Source organism: Venturia canescens, chromosome 3 (genome assembly GCF_019457755.1).
Source record: "Venturia canescens isolate UGA chromosome 3, ASM1945775v1, whole genome shotgun sequence".
Classification (NCBI taxonomy): domain Eukaryota; kingdom Metazoa; phylum Arthropoda; class Insecta; order Hymenoptera; family Ichneumonidae; genus Venturia; species Venturia canescens.
The window spans coordinates 14,129,009-14,148,710 of NC_057423.1; the positions used below are offsets into that span (position 1 = coordinate 14,129,009).

At 41.2% G+C, this 19,702-nt stretch overlaps 2 protein-coding genes across 2 annotated transcripts; one reads left to right on the forward strand and one right to left on the reverse strand.

The window, feature by feature from the left end:
- The first annotated feature begins 5,347 nt into the window (after nucleotides 1–5,347).
- Nucleotides 5,348–8,117, forward strand: Sf3a2 (splicing factor 3a subunit 2). Its single transcript, XM_043415192.1, has 3 exons — nucleotides 5,348–6,335; nucleotides 6,693–7,250; nucleotides 7,715–8,117. The coding sequence occupies exons 2-3, from the start codon at nucleotides 6,705–6,707 to the stop codon at nucleotides 7,991–7,993; spliced, it is 825 nt and encodes a 274-aa protein (XP_043271127.1). The 5' UTR covers nucleotides 5,348–6,335; nucleotides 6,693–6,704; the 3' UTR covers nucleotides 7,994–8,117.
- Nucleotides 8,116–10,216, reverse strand: RpL27A (ribosomal protein L27A). The gene is made up of 7 exons (XM_043415193.1): nucleotides 10,124–10,216; nucleotides 9,791–9,854; nucleotides 9,615–9,712; nucleotides 9,005–9,157; nucleotides 8,687–8,823; nucleotides 8,456–8,483; nucleotides 8,116–8,194 (listed from the first exon to the last, which is right to left on the reverse strand). Exons 1-5 carry the CDS (start codon nucleotides 10,124–10,126, stop codon nucleotides 8,695–8,697), a joined length of 447 nt encoding a protein of 148 aa, XP_043271128.1. The 5' UTR covers nucleotides 10,127–10,216; the 3' UTR covers nucleotides 8,116–8,194; nucleotides 8,456–8,483; nucleotides 8,687–8,694.
- Between the last annotated feature and the right edge of the window lie 9,486 nt (nucleotides 10,217–19,702).

A 19,702-nucleotide genomic window follows, 5' to 3' on the forward strand; every position in this document is an offset into this window, starting at 1 on the left:
GAAAACCAAAAAAATGCGATATTCTGCACGAAATTCTCGAGTAGAAAACTTTACATTTAAGATATTAAAGACCGTGATTTAAGGTATAAGGGCGTGTAAAATGGCACCGTTGGTCGTCGAGTAATATTTTTGACAAGGAAAACCCCAATTTGCTTGGTCCGAAATATCAAAAAAGTGAGTTGATGTTTTTTGAATGAACTCGTGAACTTGTTCCTCCAAATTGGTTTAGTATTTATAACACGCTTATTGATGATATCACGGAACATATTAAAAATACCAGTTTTTCGGAAAACTTCACTAGACGGCGCGTAACGAGTAAAACTGATCCTGCATGCCACAATGGCGTGATAAATTAATGAAACTACGTGACAGTTTTCGTACAAAAAATCTTCGAACTTTGACCATAAAGAAACAATCTTACAATTTGAGTTTTAATGCGTTTTGCGTTGCTCTGGACGTTTCGATGCGTGATCCAAGCGGAGAATTCTTCCTCTTCAAATCTCGCTGCGAATCGGATATAATAATGTTGAGATTTATACCGACCGAGCGCCGTTGTTAGATATATATAAAGACTTAACACTTACCATCAGTTGCAGGGATCTCGCATATAATGTGGCTCCGGAATTCAACGACAGATTACAGTTCCTATATTTCTAATGTATTTTTAAATAAGTAATTCAACTGCACGTACGAACTATTGATTATCACAGTTATCGCATGAGCCTGCATGAGTCACACAAATCGAAAGTTTGAATCTACGCTGCCGACCAAAAGTATGGAATCATCAGACAAAAATTCGAGTCGCGCTATAAAAGTTTGATAGCGTTTAAAAGAATCGAGATATCATAATTTAGCAAACGGCCTTTCAAAGAGGACAATTTTTCCTTCAAATCCCCATTTGCAAATTTTGCTTATGACTGTTTTTGGATTGGATAGGCTGTCTTGAAAATAACTGTTTTCCAGTGTTTTTTTGTCTGTTTAAAACTGGGCGCATGGTTTGTGGAAAATAGCAAGTTGGAATATTGATTACTCAAAGCCAAAAATATTCAAACAAACCCAAATATAAACAAGTCTAAATTATGTTCTAAAAAGCTCAAACAAGTTCGACGTTATTTGGGTAATGAAGCACGAACAAAGAGTGTCTGCAAACGAAGAGTAGGAAGTGTCAAGAGAATCCGACAATTTTTTTTTTTAATATAAGGAAAAACTGCTATACGAAGTTCAGAATCATGACTGAATGATCCTTGAAAGGTGGGAGACGGCCAATAACACATTAACACATTTTTTGATGGTGAAGTTACAACTTTTTTTCATTTCCATTCGTTTGATTTATTACTTTTTCATATGACAATTTATTTAAAATTTTTCAATTAATCGATCAAAGTTATTTACGGAATTGAATAGTTCAACATTTTTCTTTATTTCGGATTTAATGATCGAGGAAACAACACACCGATCACGTACCCATTACTGTTGCTAATTTCTCCAATAATAAAAAGGATCAAATTCGTGATTCCATTCTTGGTTCAATCCTCGGTCACTTTGACCCTGTTCATTGGTGAGTTCATCGTATTGGCCAAAAAATGGAGAATAGCCAGTTGCTTCTCGTCCTACCTGACGTCTGGTGAGTGAGTGATCGTATAGTGCTCTCGGGTCTTCCGTAACTGAGTTCAGATCATCGACAAATTCTGTCTGTTCTCTGCCGAATGAATAAGTTCCATCGTATGGGGTTTCCTGATCTACAAGCGAATCCAGGTCGAGAAACGGCTCATAATTGGCTACTCTTTGTGCTTCTGGGTAAACATCAATGGCACGGGCAGCTCCTTCTTGCCCAGGGTTCAATGGATAATTGCTGTCGAATTGTTCTTCTCTCAATAAGTCCATAATATCGATAAGTTTTTCCTGACCTTCGACGAATGAATCATCGGCGTTGTATTGTGCTTTGCGTTCTGTGTTAAACAATGGGACTTCAGCGTTTCTGCTTTCTTCATGTGTTGTGAGAAAACGACCGCTGGGGTATGGTGCTTCCGTTTCTTCCATAATGAAGTCGGCATCATCGACACTTTCTTGCGGTTGTCTGGTCAATGAGTTATCGTTATTATGTGGTGCTTCCTGTCTTTCTATGTACCAATTCAGTTCATTGGTATGTTCGTCATATTGGTTGGGGAATGGATCATCGTTGGCTGCTTCTGAATACAAACTTATGGCATGGATAAGTTCTTCTTGTCCAGGGCTGAAAACGTAATCGTTGTAGGAGCTTACTCTCTGTTCTCCTACAAATGAATCCAAAGTATTGCTAGGGTTTTCCTGATCCCCCGTAGATGGATAGTTGATGCATTGTGCTTTCTGTCTGGCGCAGGAATGATCGCTGTCGTTTGGTGTTTCCAGTTCTTCCATAATTGAGTCCGGATCATCGATAAGTTCATTCTGTGTTCCGAGCAACGAATAATCGGTGTGTTGTTCTCCGTGTGGTGTTATAGAAGAACCCGGTTCATCGACAACTCCTCCCTGCGCTGTGTTGACTGAATGATCTCCGTGGTCATGGGCACGTCGTTTTTTCAAAAAATGAAATATTTTTTCTGCTGTTTTCATATTAAATCCTCGACAGATTTTCTCAGCACCCTGTTTGTAAATGTAGCTATGGAGTATCATGGGACTACCTTTTTGCGATAACTCTTTCAATTTCGAAAGTGTAATTTCTGTTTGTATTAGTCTTCTTACAGTTCTTCCAGATATTGTTAGTGACAAGTCTCGAATATCGAGTGGATTATAAAACAATGGTGAATATTGTGGAGGCCTTAGTAAAACTTGTTCATAAGATTTGCTGTTCTCAATCAACTCAGATGTTGATACGGAGTTTTCGGTTACGAGCCGTATTAGCCATCTCAACTCATATAATATATCCAAGGGTGGCTCATTAAATCGTTTTCCTTGCAGATAAGAGACTAAAACTTTTAATGTGAGTTGACTTCCGCCGTTTAGAGTTGGAAACCTTTTCTCAAATATCGGTACAGTATCCACAACACGCTGAATAACACCCTCAAACATATCCGCCATCCTAAATTTACGGATAGCTTTGAAAAGGAGCATTAACTCGATTCCTGAAGAGTGAGTAACAAGTAAAACTGGACCCGGTGATGATGTGACAAATTTATAAAACCTCGTTAAAGCGGTTTTCAAGTCAACAGTAGTCTTCAGCATTTGACCCTTAAAAAACAACTCGCCGTTCTCAGCTTTCAAACCCTGCTGACTTATTCTCGTCTGATAGCTAAACGGTTTTGTAGGTTTGACCCAAACAGAAAGTTCTTCATTTTTAAATGTTGCTGCTAGTCTTAGAATATCTGGATCCAAATTATATTTGGTTGGCCATAATAGACGCAAGAATATTACTTTGCAATTATCAGCAGTTAAAGACATTCTAGATAGTGGCTTCTGAACTGAATGATCGATTACTATTTGGATATTTAACAAAATCCGTTATGTGCTCGAAGGTCGATTGTTATTCTCTTATTTATTGGATTTTAGGATCCGTCACTTCGTACGGTCTTGGTATACGTATCTGAATGATGAAAATCCTGATCGGTTTTTTCTGCAGAAAAGCTCTTCTTCTGCAATCTTTCCTCCCTTTGTCGTCGTATGAAATCACTCGAGAATTTTTGGATGAATCTGGTGGTTGGGTCGGTGTCTTATAATCAAAATCTGACAACTGTGCCGTGGGCACAAGGCTGAAGCAACTGATCCATAAAAATTGGATAGCATCGAGTCAAGAATAAACCAAAGCGAACATTTTTTATTCGAACAATAACAAATTTTGCCTTCCCGGAACGTACACTGTAGAATAAAAGAAATCGGAGTTATTTTTTTATGACTTATATTTTCCACGAATATTTCAATCTAGTAAAAAGTCCAACTTCTTTGCATTTTAATACTGCATCGTGTACGATAATACGACCTTGAATATTATTTAAAATAATTAATTTAACTGCACGTGTGCATGCATGAGTCACACGAATCAGAAGTTTGGATCTATGGCGAGTTGGAGTATTGCTTATCCGACGCAAGTAATATTTCACAATTGGTTCGATTTTCATTGGTTGACGTTTTAGTCCTCAAAGAATAAATCAGTTGAAAATATGCCTGACTCTGGAGGGTCATTTCACCCCTCTTAAAGGCCCTCGAGGGCCGGTAAGAGCAGCAAACGCCCAAGAACTTCAAAGTATTTTTTTCTACAAAACAGGATACTTAAGGGAATATCCTACTTTTTAGAATTTTGAGAAGCTTCACGTATTGCTTAAAATCAAAGACTCAAAAAACTTACTCTAATATTTTGCAATTTTCGAAAAAAAAAAAAACAACAACAACAATTTTCCTTGGGACCCAATGGGGTACTCCTAAAAAATTGTTCAACTTTTTTCTCACTGCAATTTTAATCCAATGCGACTTGACTGCTTCTTTGGAAAAGCATTCGAAAAAAATAAGAATTGCTTCGAATCTTCTCTTTTTCTCTAATTTTCATTTTTCAAAATTTTTCCTTTCACTTGCTCTTTGAAGCTTTTTTTTATTTTTCAAAGTATTCTCTTTTTTTTCTTGCTCTGGAGAAATATACCAAAATTCAAGATCGAAAAAGAAATAATTTTCACAATTTTCGAAGTACCCCCTTTTGCGACGGTGCCCCGTTTTGCTTTTGCCCCGGTCTCTTCGAGGCGATAAATAATAAAAACAATTGGAAACGCTATCGCTCCGGTATAAAGAGTTTCTGGCAGCAATTCGTCATAACATAAATGTACTTGTCTCTGAGTCGCTGCCGCGACTCTAGATTAGTCACGTAAGTGCTAGAAAAACATTTGAAATACGGTTTCGCATTGTTTCGGAGAGGCTCAGAAAATTCGAGGAAAAGCAAAATTAGATTTTATTCTTTGTCAGGAAATCGCTGTATAGCCTTTCTCGAAAATTCAACCGTAATAAGATCTCGATATATTTTTATCTAACGAAGCAGAAACTTACAGACTTTACAATATTGCAAAAATGTGGTTACTAACTTTTTTGCTTTAGTGAAGACTATCTGAAATAAATATTTTTTAACATTTTTTTTACAAAAAAAAATGTTAACTTTACACAAAAATGTTAAAAATGCCTTTTTTCATCATGTACTTTAAAAAACTTCAAAACTTCATAAATTATGGTTTTTATAGGAAATGTCAGCCTTCCCTGACGAAATATCACTTAGTGTGGTCCAATGTGATGAAAAAAATAAATTCCATCGTCTTTCAGAAATGTAACCAAAGTGCATGATTTATATATTTTATCGTAAAATATTTTTATTTACAGAAAACAAAACAATTCCCAATGAACACATTTATTATTCACAGAATTTTTCATTTTTGGAAGTATCCTCTATTTTAGGCCAAATTTTTATTCCAATTTTTTGGAAGATAATCCGAAAAGTTGCGTGTTTCAATATTCGTCGGCAACAATTGCGGGTAGTAATGGATTCGGGAAAATTTACCGATACTAAACTTTTTTTTTATTTCCAAACGATAAACTCATCGTTCAATTTGTTTTAATAATAAAATCTTCACTTTTTTGTTTGAAGTTTTTTGGTTGTATTGTGGCACATGTTCGGGGCTGATATCCGGCCCCTGCGATCAGCTTTTTATGCTTGATGCTGCCAACGTCCCATCCTAGTAGCAGCATTCCCGATTCGTGTATAGCAGAATGTCCAATAATACGCTCGCTAACTGGATCCCGATAATTCAAATAATCTAATGCCATTTCTCCTTTCAGACTACGAGCGTGCAATTTTAGCTTTTATACTAGCGTATGGAAATGGGATGTGCGGTGGTGTTGCGTTTCATCCAGGCATCGTTGGCAACAGTTACAAGTGACAGTCAAATTCGTGAAATTGCAGCAGGCGCTTGTATACGGCCTGCGACGCACGACGCACGCGCATTCGATGTCGTACAGTCTGGACGGAAAATCGTTCTCTGGCGCGTCGTCCGTCCAACACTACTTACCCGTGTATATTTATAAAGAGAGAAATTTTAAAAACAATTGGAAACCCGATGGCTCCTGTAAAGAGTTTCTGGCAGCGAACTTGTTTTCAGAAATGGTACTTGTCTTGAGTCACTACCGCAACTTTAGATTAGTTTTCACTGTCAACTAATTTTTTTTGGTGAACTGTACGGACAAAGACAAGTTGCCCATGGTGGTTATCCCCATGCGACCATCTCTAGCGACAATAATTCGCCCAATATGAACAGTATTTTGTCTGTGTCGAAGTAATGATCAATAAATTTGTAGAACTGGTAAAGTTTTAGCAGTGCATTTATCCTTAGGTGAGTTTGTTTTTATATAATTGCACGCAATATTTAAACGATAATTTATTGTTTTTGATAGTTAATTCATTGTGAATGTGTATTTTCTAGTATGACCTTAACCTCAAAAAACATCGAAACAGCGTTTTGTTGGGTCTTTTTAATCTTCTAAGAACATTTTAAAGTCTAAAAATCGAAGGCAAAGTTCAACTGTAAAATTGAATGCTTCATGCTTGAAAATAGATAATCTTTCGTTTCTTTATCAAACGAATATTTTAAATTGTAAACTTAACCTAAAATGTTTCAAGCGTTAGACGCTGTGTTACGGTTTATTTATGTAGTTTCATGTTTTTCAACCTTTTCCGATTTGAATTTCAGTGAAACTATAAAATGGATTTCCAAAACCGTCCGGGAGGTAAAACCGGAGGTGGCGGGGTCGCATCTTGGTCAGAAAACAATCGTGATCGTCGAGAACGACTCCGTCAACTTGCTCTTGAAACGATCGATCTCAACAAAGATCCATATTTTATGAAAAATCATTTGGGGTCGTACGAGTGTAAATTATGTTTGACTCTACACAACAATGAAGGCAGTTATCTTGCTCATACTCAGGGCAAAAAGCATCAAGCAAATTTGGCTCGAAGAGCTGCCAAAGAAGCTAAAGAAGCACCGCAAACTCTTGCTCCTGAGAAACCAAGAGTAGAACCTAAAAAATTCGTGAAAATTGGACGACCGGGTTACAGAGTTACTAAACAAAGGGACCCGGAAACTGGCCAACAAAGCTTACTTTTCCAAGTTGACTATCCTGAAGTAGCGGACAATGTTATTCCTCGTCACAGATTTATGTCCGCTTATGAACAACGTGTCGAACCTCCTGATCGTAAATGGCAATATTTGTTATTTGCTGCTGAACCTTATGAAACTATTGCTTTTAAGGTGAGTTTCAGAAAATATTGAAATCTAGCTCAATCGATTCCTCCCTTCAAAGAAACTACGTTTGGAAGAAAACATGAGAAACTTTTTGAATTGATAGTCTATTTATTTTTAAGATGTAATTTTGATATTCAATAACATAAGCTTGCAGAATAAAATCCATGCAAATGAGTAAGAAGTCGGAAAACCCATCAATTAAAATTTGTGTGCTACCGATCATTAGTTGAGCAAAATAATTAAAAAAATATACTCATTAAATTTCATTTACGTATTTTACTATGATTTAAATCTCCTTTGAACACGCACTATTTGCATTCTGGAGCATATAAATCTTTTTATACTTTAAAATTTCCGAATGTATACCTAAAAATGTAGGCACAATAATTCAAGCTTTATGCAACAAATAGCGAACAGCAGTTTTCAATTTAAGAACTTTGATGCAATTGATTTTTTTTTCTCTGAAACAGGTTCCAAGCAGAGAAGTCGAAAAAGCGGAGGGAAAGTTTTGGACCCATTGGAATAAAGATACAAAGCAATTCTTTTTACAATTTGCTTTCAAAAACGAGAAACCTTCGGTTGGAAAAGTACCACCGCCACCGGTACCTCTTATCAGACCGGGTCTTGGTCCCCCAATGATGCCAGTTCCTCCACCACCAAGACCTCCGATGTTCAACCCTGTTCCTCCACCACCAGCATTATTGGCTACAGGAATGCAAATTCCTCCTCCACCCCCTCACTTGGCATAAAAATACCAAATCCGTCACTTAAACTGCCCCAATATACTAGTTATACGAATCTACATTCAAACAATGTGAGCTTAGACGAGCTCGAAACTTTTATAATAGAACAATAAAGATAACTGCTGAAGTACATTTTTTTTCAATTTTATTATAGAATTGTACAAGGTTGACAATTGTACTCAACGTCCCGGATCAGTTCTTGTAATCCTGAAACATAAAAGAAGGACGAAAAAATTAGTTATCTGATTTTTATAGAAATTGCATAAAATTGTGAAGAATTCTGGTCAGAAGTGAACAATCAACATGATAAAAAGTGTTGTACGCACTTTTCAGACCGCCCGTTCACAAAATCATCATAATTGACATAAAATTGAAATGAGAAAAAGTTCAATTTTGAGAAAGAAAAAATTTCTTTTGGAACTCATTATTTATCTTTTGCATTCGAGTTTAAACCAAAAATAAACATACCGTAAGAAAAGTGGCCACACAGGATCGACTGGAAAAAAAAGACAATTCATAAAGTTATGCTTGGACAAAATATATTCACAATTATTAGATATTTTTCTGTTGAATCAGTGAATGATCACAATCCACAAGGTGAAAGAGTGTTGTACGCACTCTTAAGACCGCCCGATCATATCATCATGTTAAAATAATTGCAATGAGAAAAAGAAGTAGAAATCAGTACAATTAACTCACCACAAGATTTATGCAGAAAGAACACAGGCACCTCCAACAGCCTTGATCTTATCTTCTGCAAGTTTGCTGAAGAATTTGGCTTTTACAATTACAGGTTGCTTGGGAAGACGTCCCTTACCCAAAAGCTTGTAATAACCCTAGAAGCAATAAAGAAAAACAATTTCAAATCTCCATTCACAATATTTTCTATAACGGGGTGGTGTCCACAAATAACTATTACAAATTGAGCCTTATAATTATGATCGATGTTTTCATGATTTGTGAAAAAACTTCATATCTTGTTGATAATTTTGGGATTAGAATAATCATTATACTCACAGCTTTAACCAGATCAATAACTGGGGCTTTGCCGTTGGGAGCATCTTTGTACTTTAGCCTCGTCTGTTCAGAAACGAGTGTCCAGAGTTTGTCCAGGTTGAGGGATGGGCACCATTTAGTGTTTTTACGCAAATGGTAGTTCCTCATACCGAGCTGCAAAGAAAAATAAAGAATTTGAATTAGAAATTTTTTATTTGGAATAAGTCATATGAAGGCGACATGCATTTTCAGAGTCCTTGTGCTGCATTCAAGGTAGTTCAGGTCGCCGGTGAAAGCGTTTACAATTCATCATGTTCAATGTACAGAAATTTAATATACAATCGAATAAGAAACTCTAGCTTTTCAGTAAGGGCCACAGAACAACACTGTGTTTCACGTGTTCGAATAAGAACAAAATAACGTGGGCACTATACGACATTGCGTTACACGATGTTGCACCGTGTTCCAGTGTCGCTTGGTGGAAAACAGCGTAGAATCACACAACAAATGGGGTCGTTTAGACCCCAAATGAGTAATTAGGGTTAAGATAACTCAACGGCAAATTGACTATGCAAAATAATCACAATTTTTATGATTCTGTATGAGAATATAGTAAAAAGACATAAACTACCTTTCCAAAGTATCCAGGATGGTATTTGTCGAAATTAATTCGATGATGGTGAAGACCTCCGGCGTTACCGCGACCACCGGGATGCTTTCTGTGCTTGCCTGTCCACAAAGTTGTCAGTTTTTACAAAAATGAGGTTAAAGATGCATATGAAAAATAAAACGAAGTAGCAAACTTACCGATACGACCATGACCGTGGCTTACGTGTCCACGGAGCTTCCTCGTCTTCTTCTTATGTGTCGACTGAAATATAGCACGAAAGACATAATTAATCACTGAACAGAAACCTGGGGCTTACACGAGGAAACGTTGAAATCGTGATGAGCTTGATGAGTGATGACAACAACCCAAAAAATAAGTAAATAATAAAACGAAAATGCAAAACCTTGGGGACACATTGAATTGATAATGTTCACAATTTCTCTTCATCACGATTTCGGGCTTCCTCGTGTTAAGATGTCACAGATATCGGCGGATTTTAACGAATTCACAAATCGCATCGAAACACTCACCATCTTGGTTGTGGCGTGAAGAACTCCCGAACTCCCGATCAACACGCAAGAGCGATACACAAATTTTATCCGGAAGTTCCTCTAGCGGCGAAAAAATGAAGATATCGTTGGGACCGCAAAACTCAACGGTCGGTATGAAAATTCAAAAAGCGCCATCTTCCATCAGCAATCTAGGAATTTTGTGGACTCATTCCATTGGTTTAGCCCGTTTAGCCGCATTGGTTTGGAGCATGAAAAAAAATTTGAAATATTTTTCATGCAGACGTCGATCAAAATGAGAGTAAAGTTAGCATAGATTTCTTCAGGCGGTAAGACAGGAAACTGCGCTATCTGACCCATTGCAATGAGTTCAAAAAACCTGTATATAAACGACAACGCATGGATGAAAGTTCTCTTGACAGGTGGTGCTCTCGGCGGAGTTTCCGCGTAAACTTCGGTGTCGTGACGACCGTTGTTTTCGTGAATATAAAGCGTGTGCAGACGTTATTCCGCGGGTGCGTGCCGGGTTATCGACATTTCCACATTTTTCACAAGGCTATATTTGACCATTCAGAAAAATCGTGCCGAGGCCACGAAGTTGGAAGTGTATCAATAATGAAAGTCTTGCAATAAAAATAGCCTGAAAATAGGCCTCGTAGGAGTCTCGGTATGATTTAACGGTAACCCGGCTGTTTGACAAATGAATACATCGAAGGAGCTGAGAAACGTTTCCGATTCGGTTGTTTGTCGGTAAAATTTTTCGTTGCCTCGCGTTTTCTGTCTTCATCTCCCGAATTGCAGTCGTCGCGCGCGGCTGTGTACCTCGAAAATGACGCTATCACGAAAATAGCTTGACTTCCGGCGCAGAAGCCGTAGAAAGCACAGTCGAGCAGGGAACGAGGTTCGGCGTCGGCGGATGACTCGTCGAGCGCTAGCGCTCTCGTTGGCTGTGTGAGCATTAAATATAAAATAATGCGGTGTGCGCGTTAATATAGTGTGCGTATACGAGAGTACGCTAAGCACATACGTCGATCCCGCATTCATATACACACACATTATATTTCATTACTGTATAAGCTCTCGAGAGTATACGAGCGAACAGCGGATGTTACCATTTTGGGGTGACTTCCGCTCGGCTAGAATTACTTCCGGTATACGTCGACGGTAAGCGGTTCGCGTTTCGCCTTTCCGCTCGGCTCTCGCGGTGACCACATTGCCTGCTCGAGGCCACACACACACACACACACACACACACACACACACACAATACTACCCAAGAATCTCAATCGTTTGTTCTAAGAAGCTAAATCATAGTTGAATAATGATGTTGAAAAAAGAAAAATAAAAAAAAATTCAAAAATAATAAAAAAAAAAAAAACAATCATTCTCGCATCAATTATTTACAACGAGCTCGAGACAATGCTTCGTAACGTTCGTACGCGACGTGTACACATTACCGGACATACGCGCAACGCATTTCGGAGAAGAAAATTCAATTCCGAGTAATATGGAGAAGTTTGAGAAACTATCGCGCACATAATCGTGGCCTGGCCGGAGAGTTGCGTACATCAAACGACTTCCTTTCGGTTCATTCAGTACGCTCTACGAGCTTCCACTCGATCGCACGTAATTTTCTCGTAGATGTAGATACCCAAGTACATTGTACTTTGCGGAAATATATACAGGGTGACCACCAACATAGTCGAATTTTCTTCCCAACAGTTATCATCGTCCTCGGAAACGGATTCGTTGGCTTCAACGCGTATCGCTGAGAAAAAAAACGTGACATTACGGGCTGCTCGTGAAATTCATGATAAACACGATTAAGGAGGGTGGATCGCAATCGTGCCGTGCTAAAGCGTGTTAAAAATATTAAGAATTTCAAAATCATAAGAATTTCATAAAATTTGGTAAATATATTCTTTAAGGTTGATCCTCTGCGACAGTCCCAACCAAAAGTTATGTACTGTCTGCATATTAAAAGGCTTGATAATTCGTTCGGATCGTAATCAATAACTTTGTAAAGACCCTATATACGTACTCGGTGCCAGCAGATATAGTACAAATATCATTTGCTTTCGTAAAATTTATTCTAAAAGTATTTTTGATCCGACATCGTGAGTAAATTTTTTGACGGAACTATCCGGATTACGCTTCAACACACAGAAAAGGTTGTCTATACAGACGACATTCGCTTGTTCGCTTGCAAAATATATCGTATGCAGCCTAAACCTTCGTACTTCTCGAGGCTATATCTGTCAAACTAGATGGTCAATCACCTTGATTTTTTTTCACAATATCTGTGATATCCTGTTCTAGCTCCTCCTCGTTTTTTATAAACTTCCTAATTTTAGTACTAGCGGTAGAATTAATAATGTGCCGTTTGCCTATGCATGGTCCATATGTTACGTGTTAATTGAGTCAACTTCAATTACATATATTTGGGGATCGGAATGGTGAAACTTGTTAAAATTTTATAGAGGTGTTGTCCATATGTTGAACAATACGTATGCCAAATTTAAATAATTTCCTAATTTAACTGTCTCGTGGAGGAACCACCTTAAAAATATATCAGACGATATAGATTTTTTTCAATTTTTCTACCGCATAGCTCTCGAGTAATTGAACACTAAAGTTCACCTGTATAAGCATAAAGTTTGCACAGAGTTTCGTGCATAAGAACTTCGATTTAACGCTCAATTATTCGATAACCATGTGGTTAAAAAATATGAGAAAAATTGTATTTGTATACTTGATGCGAAAGAATGTTAAGGAGTTTCGGTACAGGCAATACAATCTTGCCATGCTAAACCATGCTAGAAACATAAAAAATTTCAAAAAGTTTAGAATTTTATAAAATTTGGTGAACATATTCTTTAGTGCCAAATTTGGCAATACAAATTTTTTAAGATTTTTCTTCTACACAGTTATCGAGCAATTGATCACTAAAGTTCACGTGTATAAGCATAGCGTTTTCATATATTCCGGGCATAAGAAATCTGCTTTAATGCGTAATTACTCGATAACTAGGTAGAAGAAAATTTTGAAAAAAATTGTGTTTTTGCACTTGATGTTGAACAACATTATCACCAAGTTTGATCAGTTTCTTAATATTTAGACTTTTGTACCGAAACTCCTTAAGGAGGGTGGCTACCGACGATACAATGTTGCCATGCTGAACCATGTTAAATACATGAAAAATTTCAAAATGATGAGAATTGAATAAAAATTGGTGAACATATTCTTTAGGGCCAAATTTGACAATACAAATTTTTTAAGATTTTTCTTCTGTACAGTTATCGAGTAATTGATCACTAAAGTTCAAGTGTATAAGCATAGCGTTTCCATATATATAGGTATACATTCCGGATATAAGAAATCTGCTTTAATGCGTAATTACTCGATAACTAAGCAGAAGAAAATTTTGAAAAAAATTGTGTCTTCGCACTTGACGTTGAAGAACATTGTCACCAAATTTGATCAATTTCTTATCATTTTGACGAGTGTAGCCACCCTCCTTAACACGAAATTTGACAAAATTCTGATTATTTTTATTTCGTGATCCAGCCTCCTCAAACGAATAAAATAGTTACGACGCTGAAGTTTGCAACGTTGGGGTCCAACGAAATGAACGAAAAAAACATTTGTAATTCACCAATTTTTTATTTCACGAAGTATCGGTGCAGCTTGAAGAACTAAGAATTGCAATTTCGACAGAGAACGAAATTGGAGAATTACTGGAATTTAGGAGAGTTTTTTTTTATCGTTTCGTTGGACTCCAACGTTGGAAACTTCAGCGTCATAAATAGTTTTAAATCAAACTGTAGATTCATGCGAAAACATTGCAGTTGAATGAAGAAATTCTTCCAACAACATCAACTGCTATTGAATCAACATTTTTTTATTCGAGAAAGCACGGGACCGATTCCATGAAGCACCAAATTTCCTGTAGAAAAGCCCTTGTCCATAGTTCCCACTGTCGATGACGACGCTGAAGTTTGCAACGTTGGAGTCCAACGAATTTGACTGAAAAAAGATTCGTAGTTGACGAATTTTTAATTTTCACGAGATCATTGTTGTAGGTTGAGAAACTACGAATTGAAATTCCGTAAGGAAGAAAATCTTTGGAGAGTTTTTGACATCATTTCGTCCGACTCCAACATTGCAAACTTCAACATATAATCTGCCTTGTCTGACTCCTGAAAGCCAATCAAGAAAGCTCGAACATGAGTTACCCTCCAACGTCAGATCGTGTTTTTCCAACGGTTCCCAGAAGCAAAATACCTTCTTCCGAAAAGTATCATTCGACGAACCTTCAGTAAGGAAATTGTCTGCTCTACGAGATTGGTCCGATGTGCTGTCGGCCGATTTTCAGCCATTATTCGATAGTACACGATTCCAGAGCGGTCACGTCAACTCGCACAGTCAACGGTGCGGTGCCGTCCGGAATCCAATGTTACGGGGGTGCCCACCGATGGTGCGGGACACCCTATATAAACTCGCATATATTCACGAGCGCAGCGAGCAGGTCGCGTGAAACGTAATAAATAAAAGAAAGGGGATCGTTGAAAGGCCGGAGAAGAAGAGAGAGAGAGAGCGCGCAAAGGGCGACGTCGAAGGTCGTCTAGGGTCCTCTCTCCCTCTCGGTCTTTCTCCCGTGGCGGCTTTTACACGAGTCCCTGCGAAGGTCGCATTGAACGACCTGCGTAAGCTTATCGCTTATGCGGATATGTCAATACGCTCGTGTACACAATGCGCGATATACATAGAAGGAATGCGCGTATGCCGTTCCCTTGTGCATGGGTTTACGGTGTATTTAAGGAGGTTGAGATGTTAGCAGTAAAAGGTAACAAATGACGATTGAAATATTCTTCATCCGATGTAATAACGGACGATTAAAATTCCTATGGAAATTTCAGCATCACTATGAGGCTCCTTTTCATAAAAATTAATATTTTGTTTTCATTTAGTGAAGTAGCGACAAGCTTCATTTTACAGCACAATAAAAAATGGTTCCATGGGCATAAAATACGGAGAGCAGGTTATGGGGGACGAACCGAGTGAGAGAGAACTTTCGAAGCAGGCTTACGTTCGAAGAAACAATCGACTCGTTTGAGGAGGAAATTAGTGATATATTTCATTTGTGATGGATGACAAAAGTGACGAGGAGCAGAGCAATGGTGTAAGAATACGGAGGGTGGAGAGGGGCACGAGTTTTTAGCCGCAGAGAGGCGACGTCGCGATTCGTACGGGAGATGAGTCGCGTCCAAGTCGAGAGTAAACGACGATGTTTTTTCCGAAAAAGCGCTGTATAATAGTCTCGGAGAAAATACGGAAACTCTAAAGCGGGCTCGTCTCACTCGCTCTTACGGAGTTCGCCCCGGTGACGAGAGAAAAAGAGAAACGTCGTGGAGCGCGCGGCTGCTGTGCTAACGGCCTCGTAACGAAGCAGCTTCGAGAGCGTCCTGCTCGTAAAATCGAACAGTTCACTCGCACTTGCCTTCTTTTCGCCTGAGGTTACATCGTAGGACTGGCATCAGTCTCAACGCGCATTGAGAAAAGGGCGTAAGAAATATTTCTACCGAGAAAGAGAGTCGGAGGCTCGCTTTTAAAAGTCGTCTTCATCGATGCGACGCATTAAAATACGCACACAATCGCAATGGCACCGACGGGGAAGAGCTGCAGCAGCAGCGTTTGCACATTATTGTTCACAGAGGCCACGCACGCATCGATGCGTCACGTACACCGAGCGGGCCTCGCACACTTTGTACCTTCTCTCGATGCACGCGGACACGTATGCCCGCTTGAATACATAGGCGTCCTTACATTTACCGGGGGACGTAGGAATGAGCTTCTAGTCCTCGTCGGCAGGAGCCCCGGCCGCCTCGTGCTCGCCCCGAGAGTATAGTTTCGCACCGCGAGAGGCTCCCCAAGAGGTGGGGAGGCTCTCGCGTACGTGGGAGGAACCCGGGGAACGCGCGGTGCATAATCGCGGCTATACATCGGCCGGTGTTGGGCTTCCTCGCCTGGCCGCACCAGCTCTTCTCCGTTGAATGGCTCGCTCTGTGAAACGTTACGAGATTCGCATATTTTTCCCGAACTCGCGTTGCACGTTCGCGTGCGCCGCTCGATAACCGCGAGGAGAGCGAAGGCTTGCGAATGGGACCGCGAGTGCAAAGGCGCGATCGGTCGAGCTTGTAACAGGAAGTTGCTCCAATTTCGACGACCGCCTCCCTAAATGCATTCGTTCAATCTCGTGCAATGAGCCTGCAATACAAATTCGAATTGATCGGTGTCCGTGGCTCGCTGGGCCGTTGTTATTCCGGGCCTCAGATCATTCATTGAATGCGCGTATGCGCGCGAACCTCCGGAAGGGAGAGCGCGCGGATCTCGCTTCAAGCCACACTCGGCATCGCTCGTCTCTTCTTTTACAATATTTCAATCGCCTCCGGCTTTCCCGCGGATTAAGATAAAACCTCCTGGCGGTGATTTTGACTCATCGCGAAGCAGCACCCGGGCGATAAAAGAGCCAGCCGAAATTCGAACGAACCCGACGTTTGCGGCTGAGTTAGCGCAAAGGCACTCCGTCTCGTTTACGAGCAAGGCGACATGGCGCACGATACGACGAGCGGACTAGACGTCGCTCGCGCGGGGTCGAGCCAGCGGACACGCATACACGATACTGTACGCGAGCGAGTCATAGAGGAAAAGCGAGAGATGGAGAAGGAGGGAGGGCGCGAGCGAACCGGAGGAAGAGAGAAAGAGCCCGCGATGTGGCCAGAGGGGACGCGGCGAAGCACTTCCGGCGCACGGGCTATCGCGTTCCGTCGGGGTCGTCAAAATACGTTATGTAAGCCGCGTTGTGCGGTGTACGCGCCGAGCGGAGCGCGTACACGCACCGCCGAGCCACCTTCCTCTCTATCTGTATACAAATGCGGCTATATCTAATCCTCTTTTTTTCTCGTCGTTTATACGCGCGCCGTACGTACGGATACGTCGCCGATTAGCCTGCGTGCAGGGCCAAAGGAACGCGCGTAGCCACCGTTCCCGTGCACACCTTCCACAGACGGAAAGCGCGCTTGCCCGTGTCTATTCAATAAAACGATATTACTCCGCGCGGACCGCGCTTTCTCGTACGTTTCTAGCTGAAAATCACAAAACCAATCCTCTCGTCGGTGAATACGTAATCGTTCGAGAGATAATGCAGATGCGGAGAGATGTAAGAACCGGGAGCGGCCTGGCAGCAGGGAGGGGCGATATCGCGAGATAGAAAACAGGAAACGTGCGTAAATTTATACTCGTGGCGGCAGCACTTTTCTCTCAATCAATTTCTTTGCACCAAGAAAATACTTGATTTTCGCGGAGAGAATTCAGCAGAATGGAGGCGCCGGCTGAATTGGAAATTTGAGCATTGTCGTCGATGAGAGACAGAAATAATGCGCGATCGCGATCGAAAGCGCTCTTTAACCGTGAGTGCGAGAGAGAAACCGCAAATTTCGAAATCGAAATTCTTCGACACACGCTTTGACCGATTAAAAAAAGGCTCCGTCAGCCGATTTTCGCCATCGTTCCGTGGGAAGGGAACACGAAAGAGAGACTCTTAAAAAACACTTAAAAGTGAAGAAAGATAAAGTATCGAGCGAAGTGACAGTTTTGTTCGTCAACCTCGAAGAACGAAGTCGTTAAAAAATAAAATATTGTAGAAGAGAGAGAGCCTTATTTTAATCGGTCAAACTCCGTCAAGGAATTTCCATTTCAAAAATTTCAAGTGAGCTCAGTCGCCTGATCCACGCTCTCAAAAAGCTGCTAGACGCATCGCCCGGACCTCCCTGTTCGCCTCATGATTTCGATAAATTATTATTGGAAGGGAGAGAGAGGTAGAAAAAAAAACAAGCTGCGCGTTGAAAACATTCGGATTCGCATATGTACGAGCGGGCACAAGCACTTGGCAACGCGGTTTTCCCTTCGTGGAAAGCGCCCACACGATGAAATATCTCGCGGCTCGACGACCCTCCGAGAGTGTGCCGCGCCTCGAGAGACTCGACCGTATACGGTCCTAGTAATCACACACACGTTTGTGCCAATACATCCAGATGCTTTATATGTGTACATATTATATGGATTTTATATATATTTATATATACATATGCATAGTCTTGTAGAACGAATACGTGCGTGTTCGCAAACTGCAAACGAGCAGGAAGAGTATCTGAGAGAGAGAGAGAGAGAGCGCGAAGCGATTCCGCCTCGGTCCGACGCTCCGTTCGTTCGGTCGTTCATTCATTAAACAGATCTGCCGGTCATTCATGGACGGAGAGTGCGACCGAAGAACGCACACGGGCGTACACACGCGTGGGGACACGTTCATACATACATGGAGGTATAAACTGCTGGGCGAACGCTCATACTATATACGTAGTGAAATCTCTTAGCGGGGAAGTCGAATCCGCTCTGCCATTTCTCAAGGCATCCTCTGCTCGTGTATCGCTTTGTGCGTTTGCTGCAGCTCTCGTCGCCTTGATCTTATTCTCTCCCTTGCCGCCGCCTCTCTTTTCGTTTCCTTTTTTCATTCGCTTCTCATCGGAGATCGGATCCGCGCGTATATAGTCACGGAGCCTCGTTCAAGGTTATCGCTCCTTCTCCCAAACGCTCTTCGAGTATTTGAGGAAACGATTGAAGCTTTGAGGTGGTGGATCACACGATGGCTCGAGAGCCGTTTCGGCTTTCAGTGAAGCGCGGTGTGGGAAGACTCCGGCGAACTCGCGGAGCAAACTCCTCGCTGCGCTTATTGTGGGCTTTGCAATAATAATTTTGAAGTTCGCCGAAACGCGCGGGCGTTAATGTCCGCGTGTTTGGTAGCCGTGCGTGTGTACGCGAACGGGAAGAGAATATAAAGCTGAATGGGTTAACGAGAGCGGCGAAGCATGCGCGCGGAGAGACCGAGAGAGAGGGCGGAGGAGGACGAAGAGGATCGCGAAGAATTAGATCGAGCGTGATAACGCGCGTACGAAGAAAATGCATGGCACGATGAACGGAGCAGAGACACACGAAGGTTGGCCGGACTACTCGAGGATGTATAAAAATATACTATAACCGCATGGAGTGCCCCGCGCGCGCGCGCGCGCGCGCCCGCGAAAGTAGGAAGCGTCGGGCCAGAAGGAGAAACGTGGAAAGGTTCACGAACATTTTAAGGGGAAAATATTCTCGCGGGGGAGAAAGAGACGGCGGCATCGTTGCACGGAAGAGCAGTGTTTGCGCGCACAAGAGGACGAGATAACGAGTCCGCTCCTCTCTCGCGTTGTTGCTCCCAGTCCAACTCCCATCATCGCGGACGCACGCGGCCAGAGAGACGATGCTGCGCTGATGCGCCTCGCAGTATTTTATTACTCGACACGCAACTCTTTCTACGGCCCTTCATACGCGTGTCTCTTTCTCCATATTTTTATGGATGTATATCGATGTACAGGGTGTCTCGGTGCGGACGAACACTCCCTCGAAGTAGCTCCCGGAACACACTGCGCGGGGCAGAAAATCCCGTGGCACTTTTTCGACTTATGATTAGTTATTGCAACAGTCAACGCGAAGTTTGGCACTGTCGGC

What these genes read in the sequence shown, in the direction of transcription:
- Sf3a2 (XM_043415192.1), top strand. Translation starts at nt 6,705, where the DNA reads ATGGATTTCCAAAACCGTCCGGGAGGTAAAACCGGAGGTGGCGGGGTC. An exon ending in ATGAAACTATTGCTTTTAAG is followed by an intron (nt 7,251 to 7,714) that starts GTGAGTTTCAGA and finishes TCTCTGAAACAG; the next exon opens with GTTCCAAGCAGAGAAGTCGA.
- RpL27A (XM_043415193.1), bottom strand. An exon ending in CCACGGTCATGGTCGTATCG is followed by an intron (nt 9,713 to 9,790) that starts GTAAGTTTGCTA and finishes CTTTGTGGACAG; the next exon opens with GCAAGCACAGAAAGCATCCC. An exon ending in TTATTGATCTGGTTAAAGCT is followed by an intron (nt 8,824 to 9,004) that starts GTGAGTATAATG and finishes TATTGCTTCTAG; the next exon opens with GGTTATTACAAGCTTTTGGG.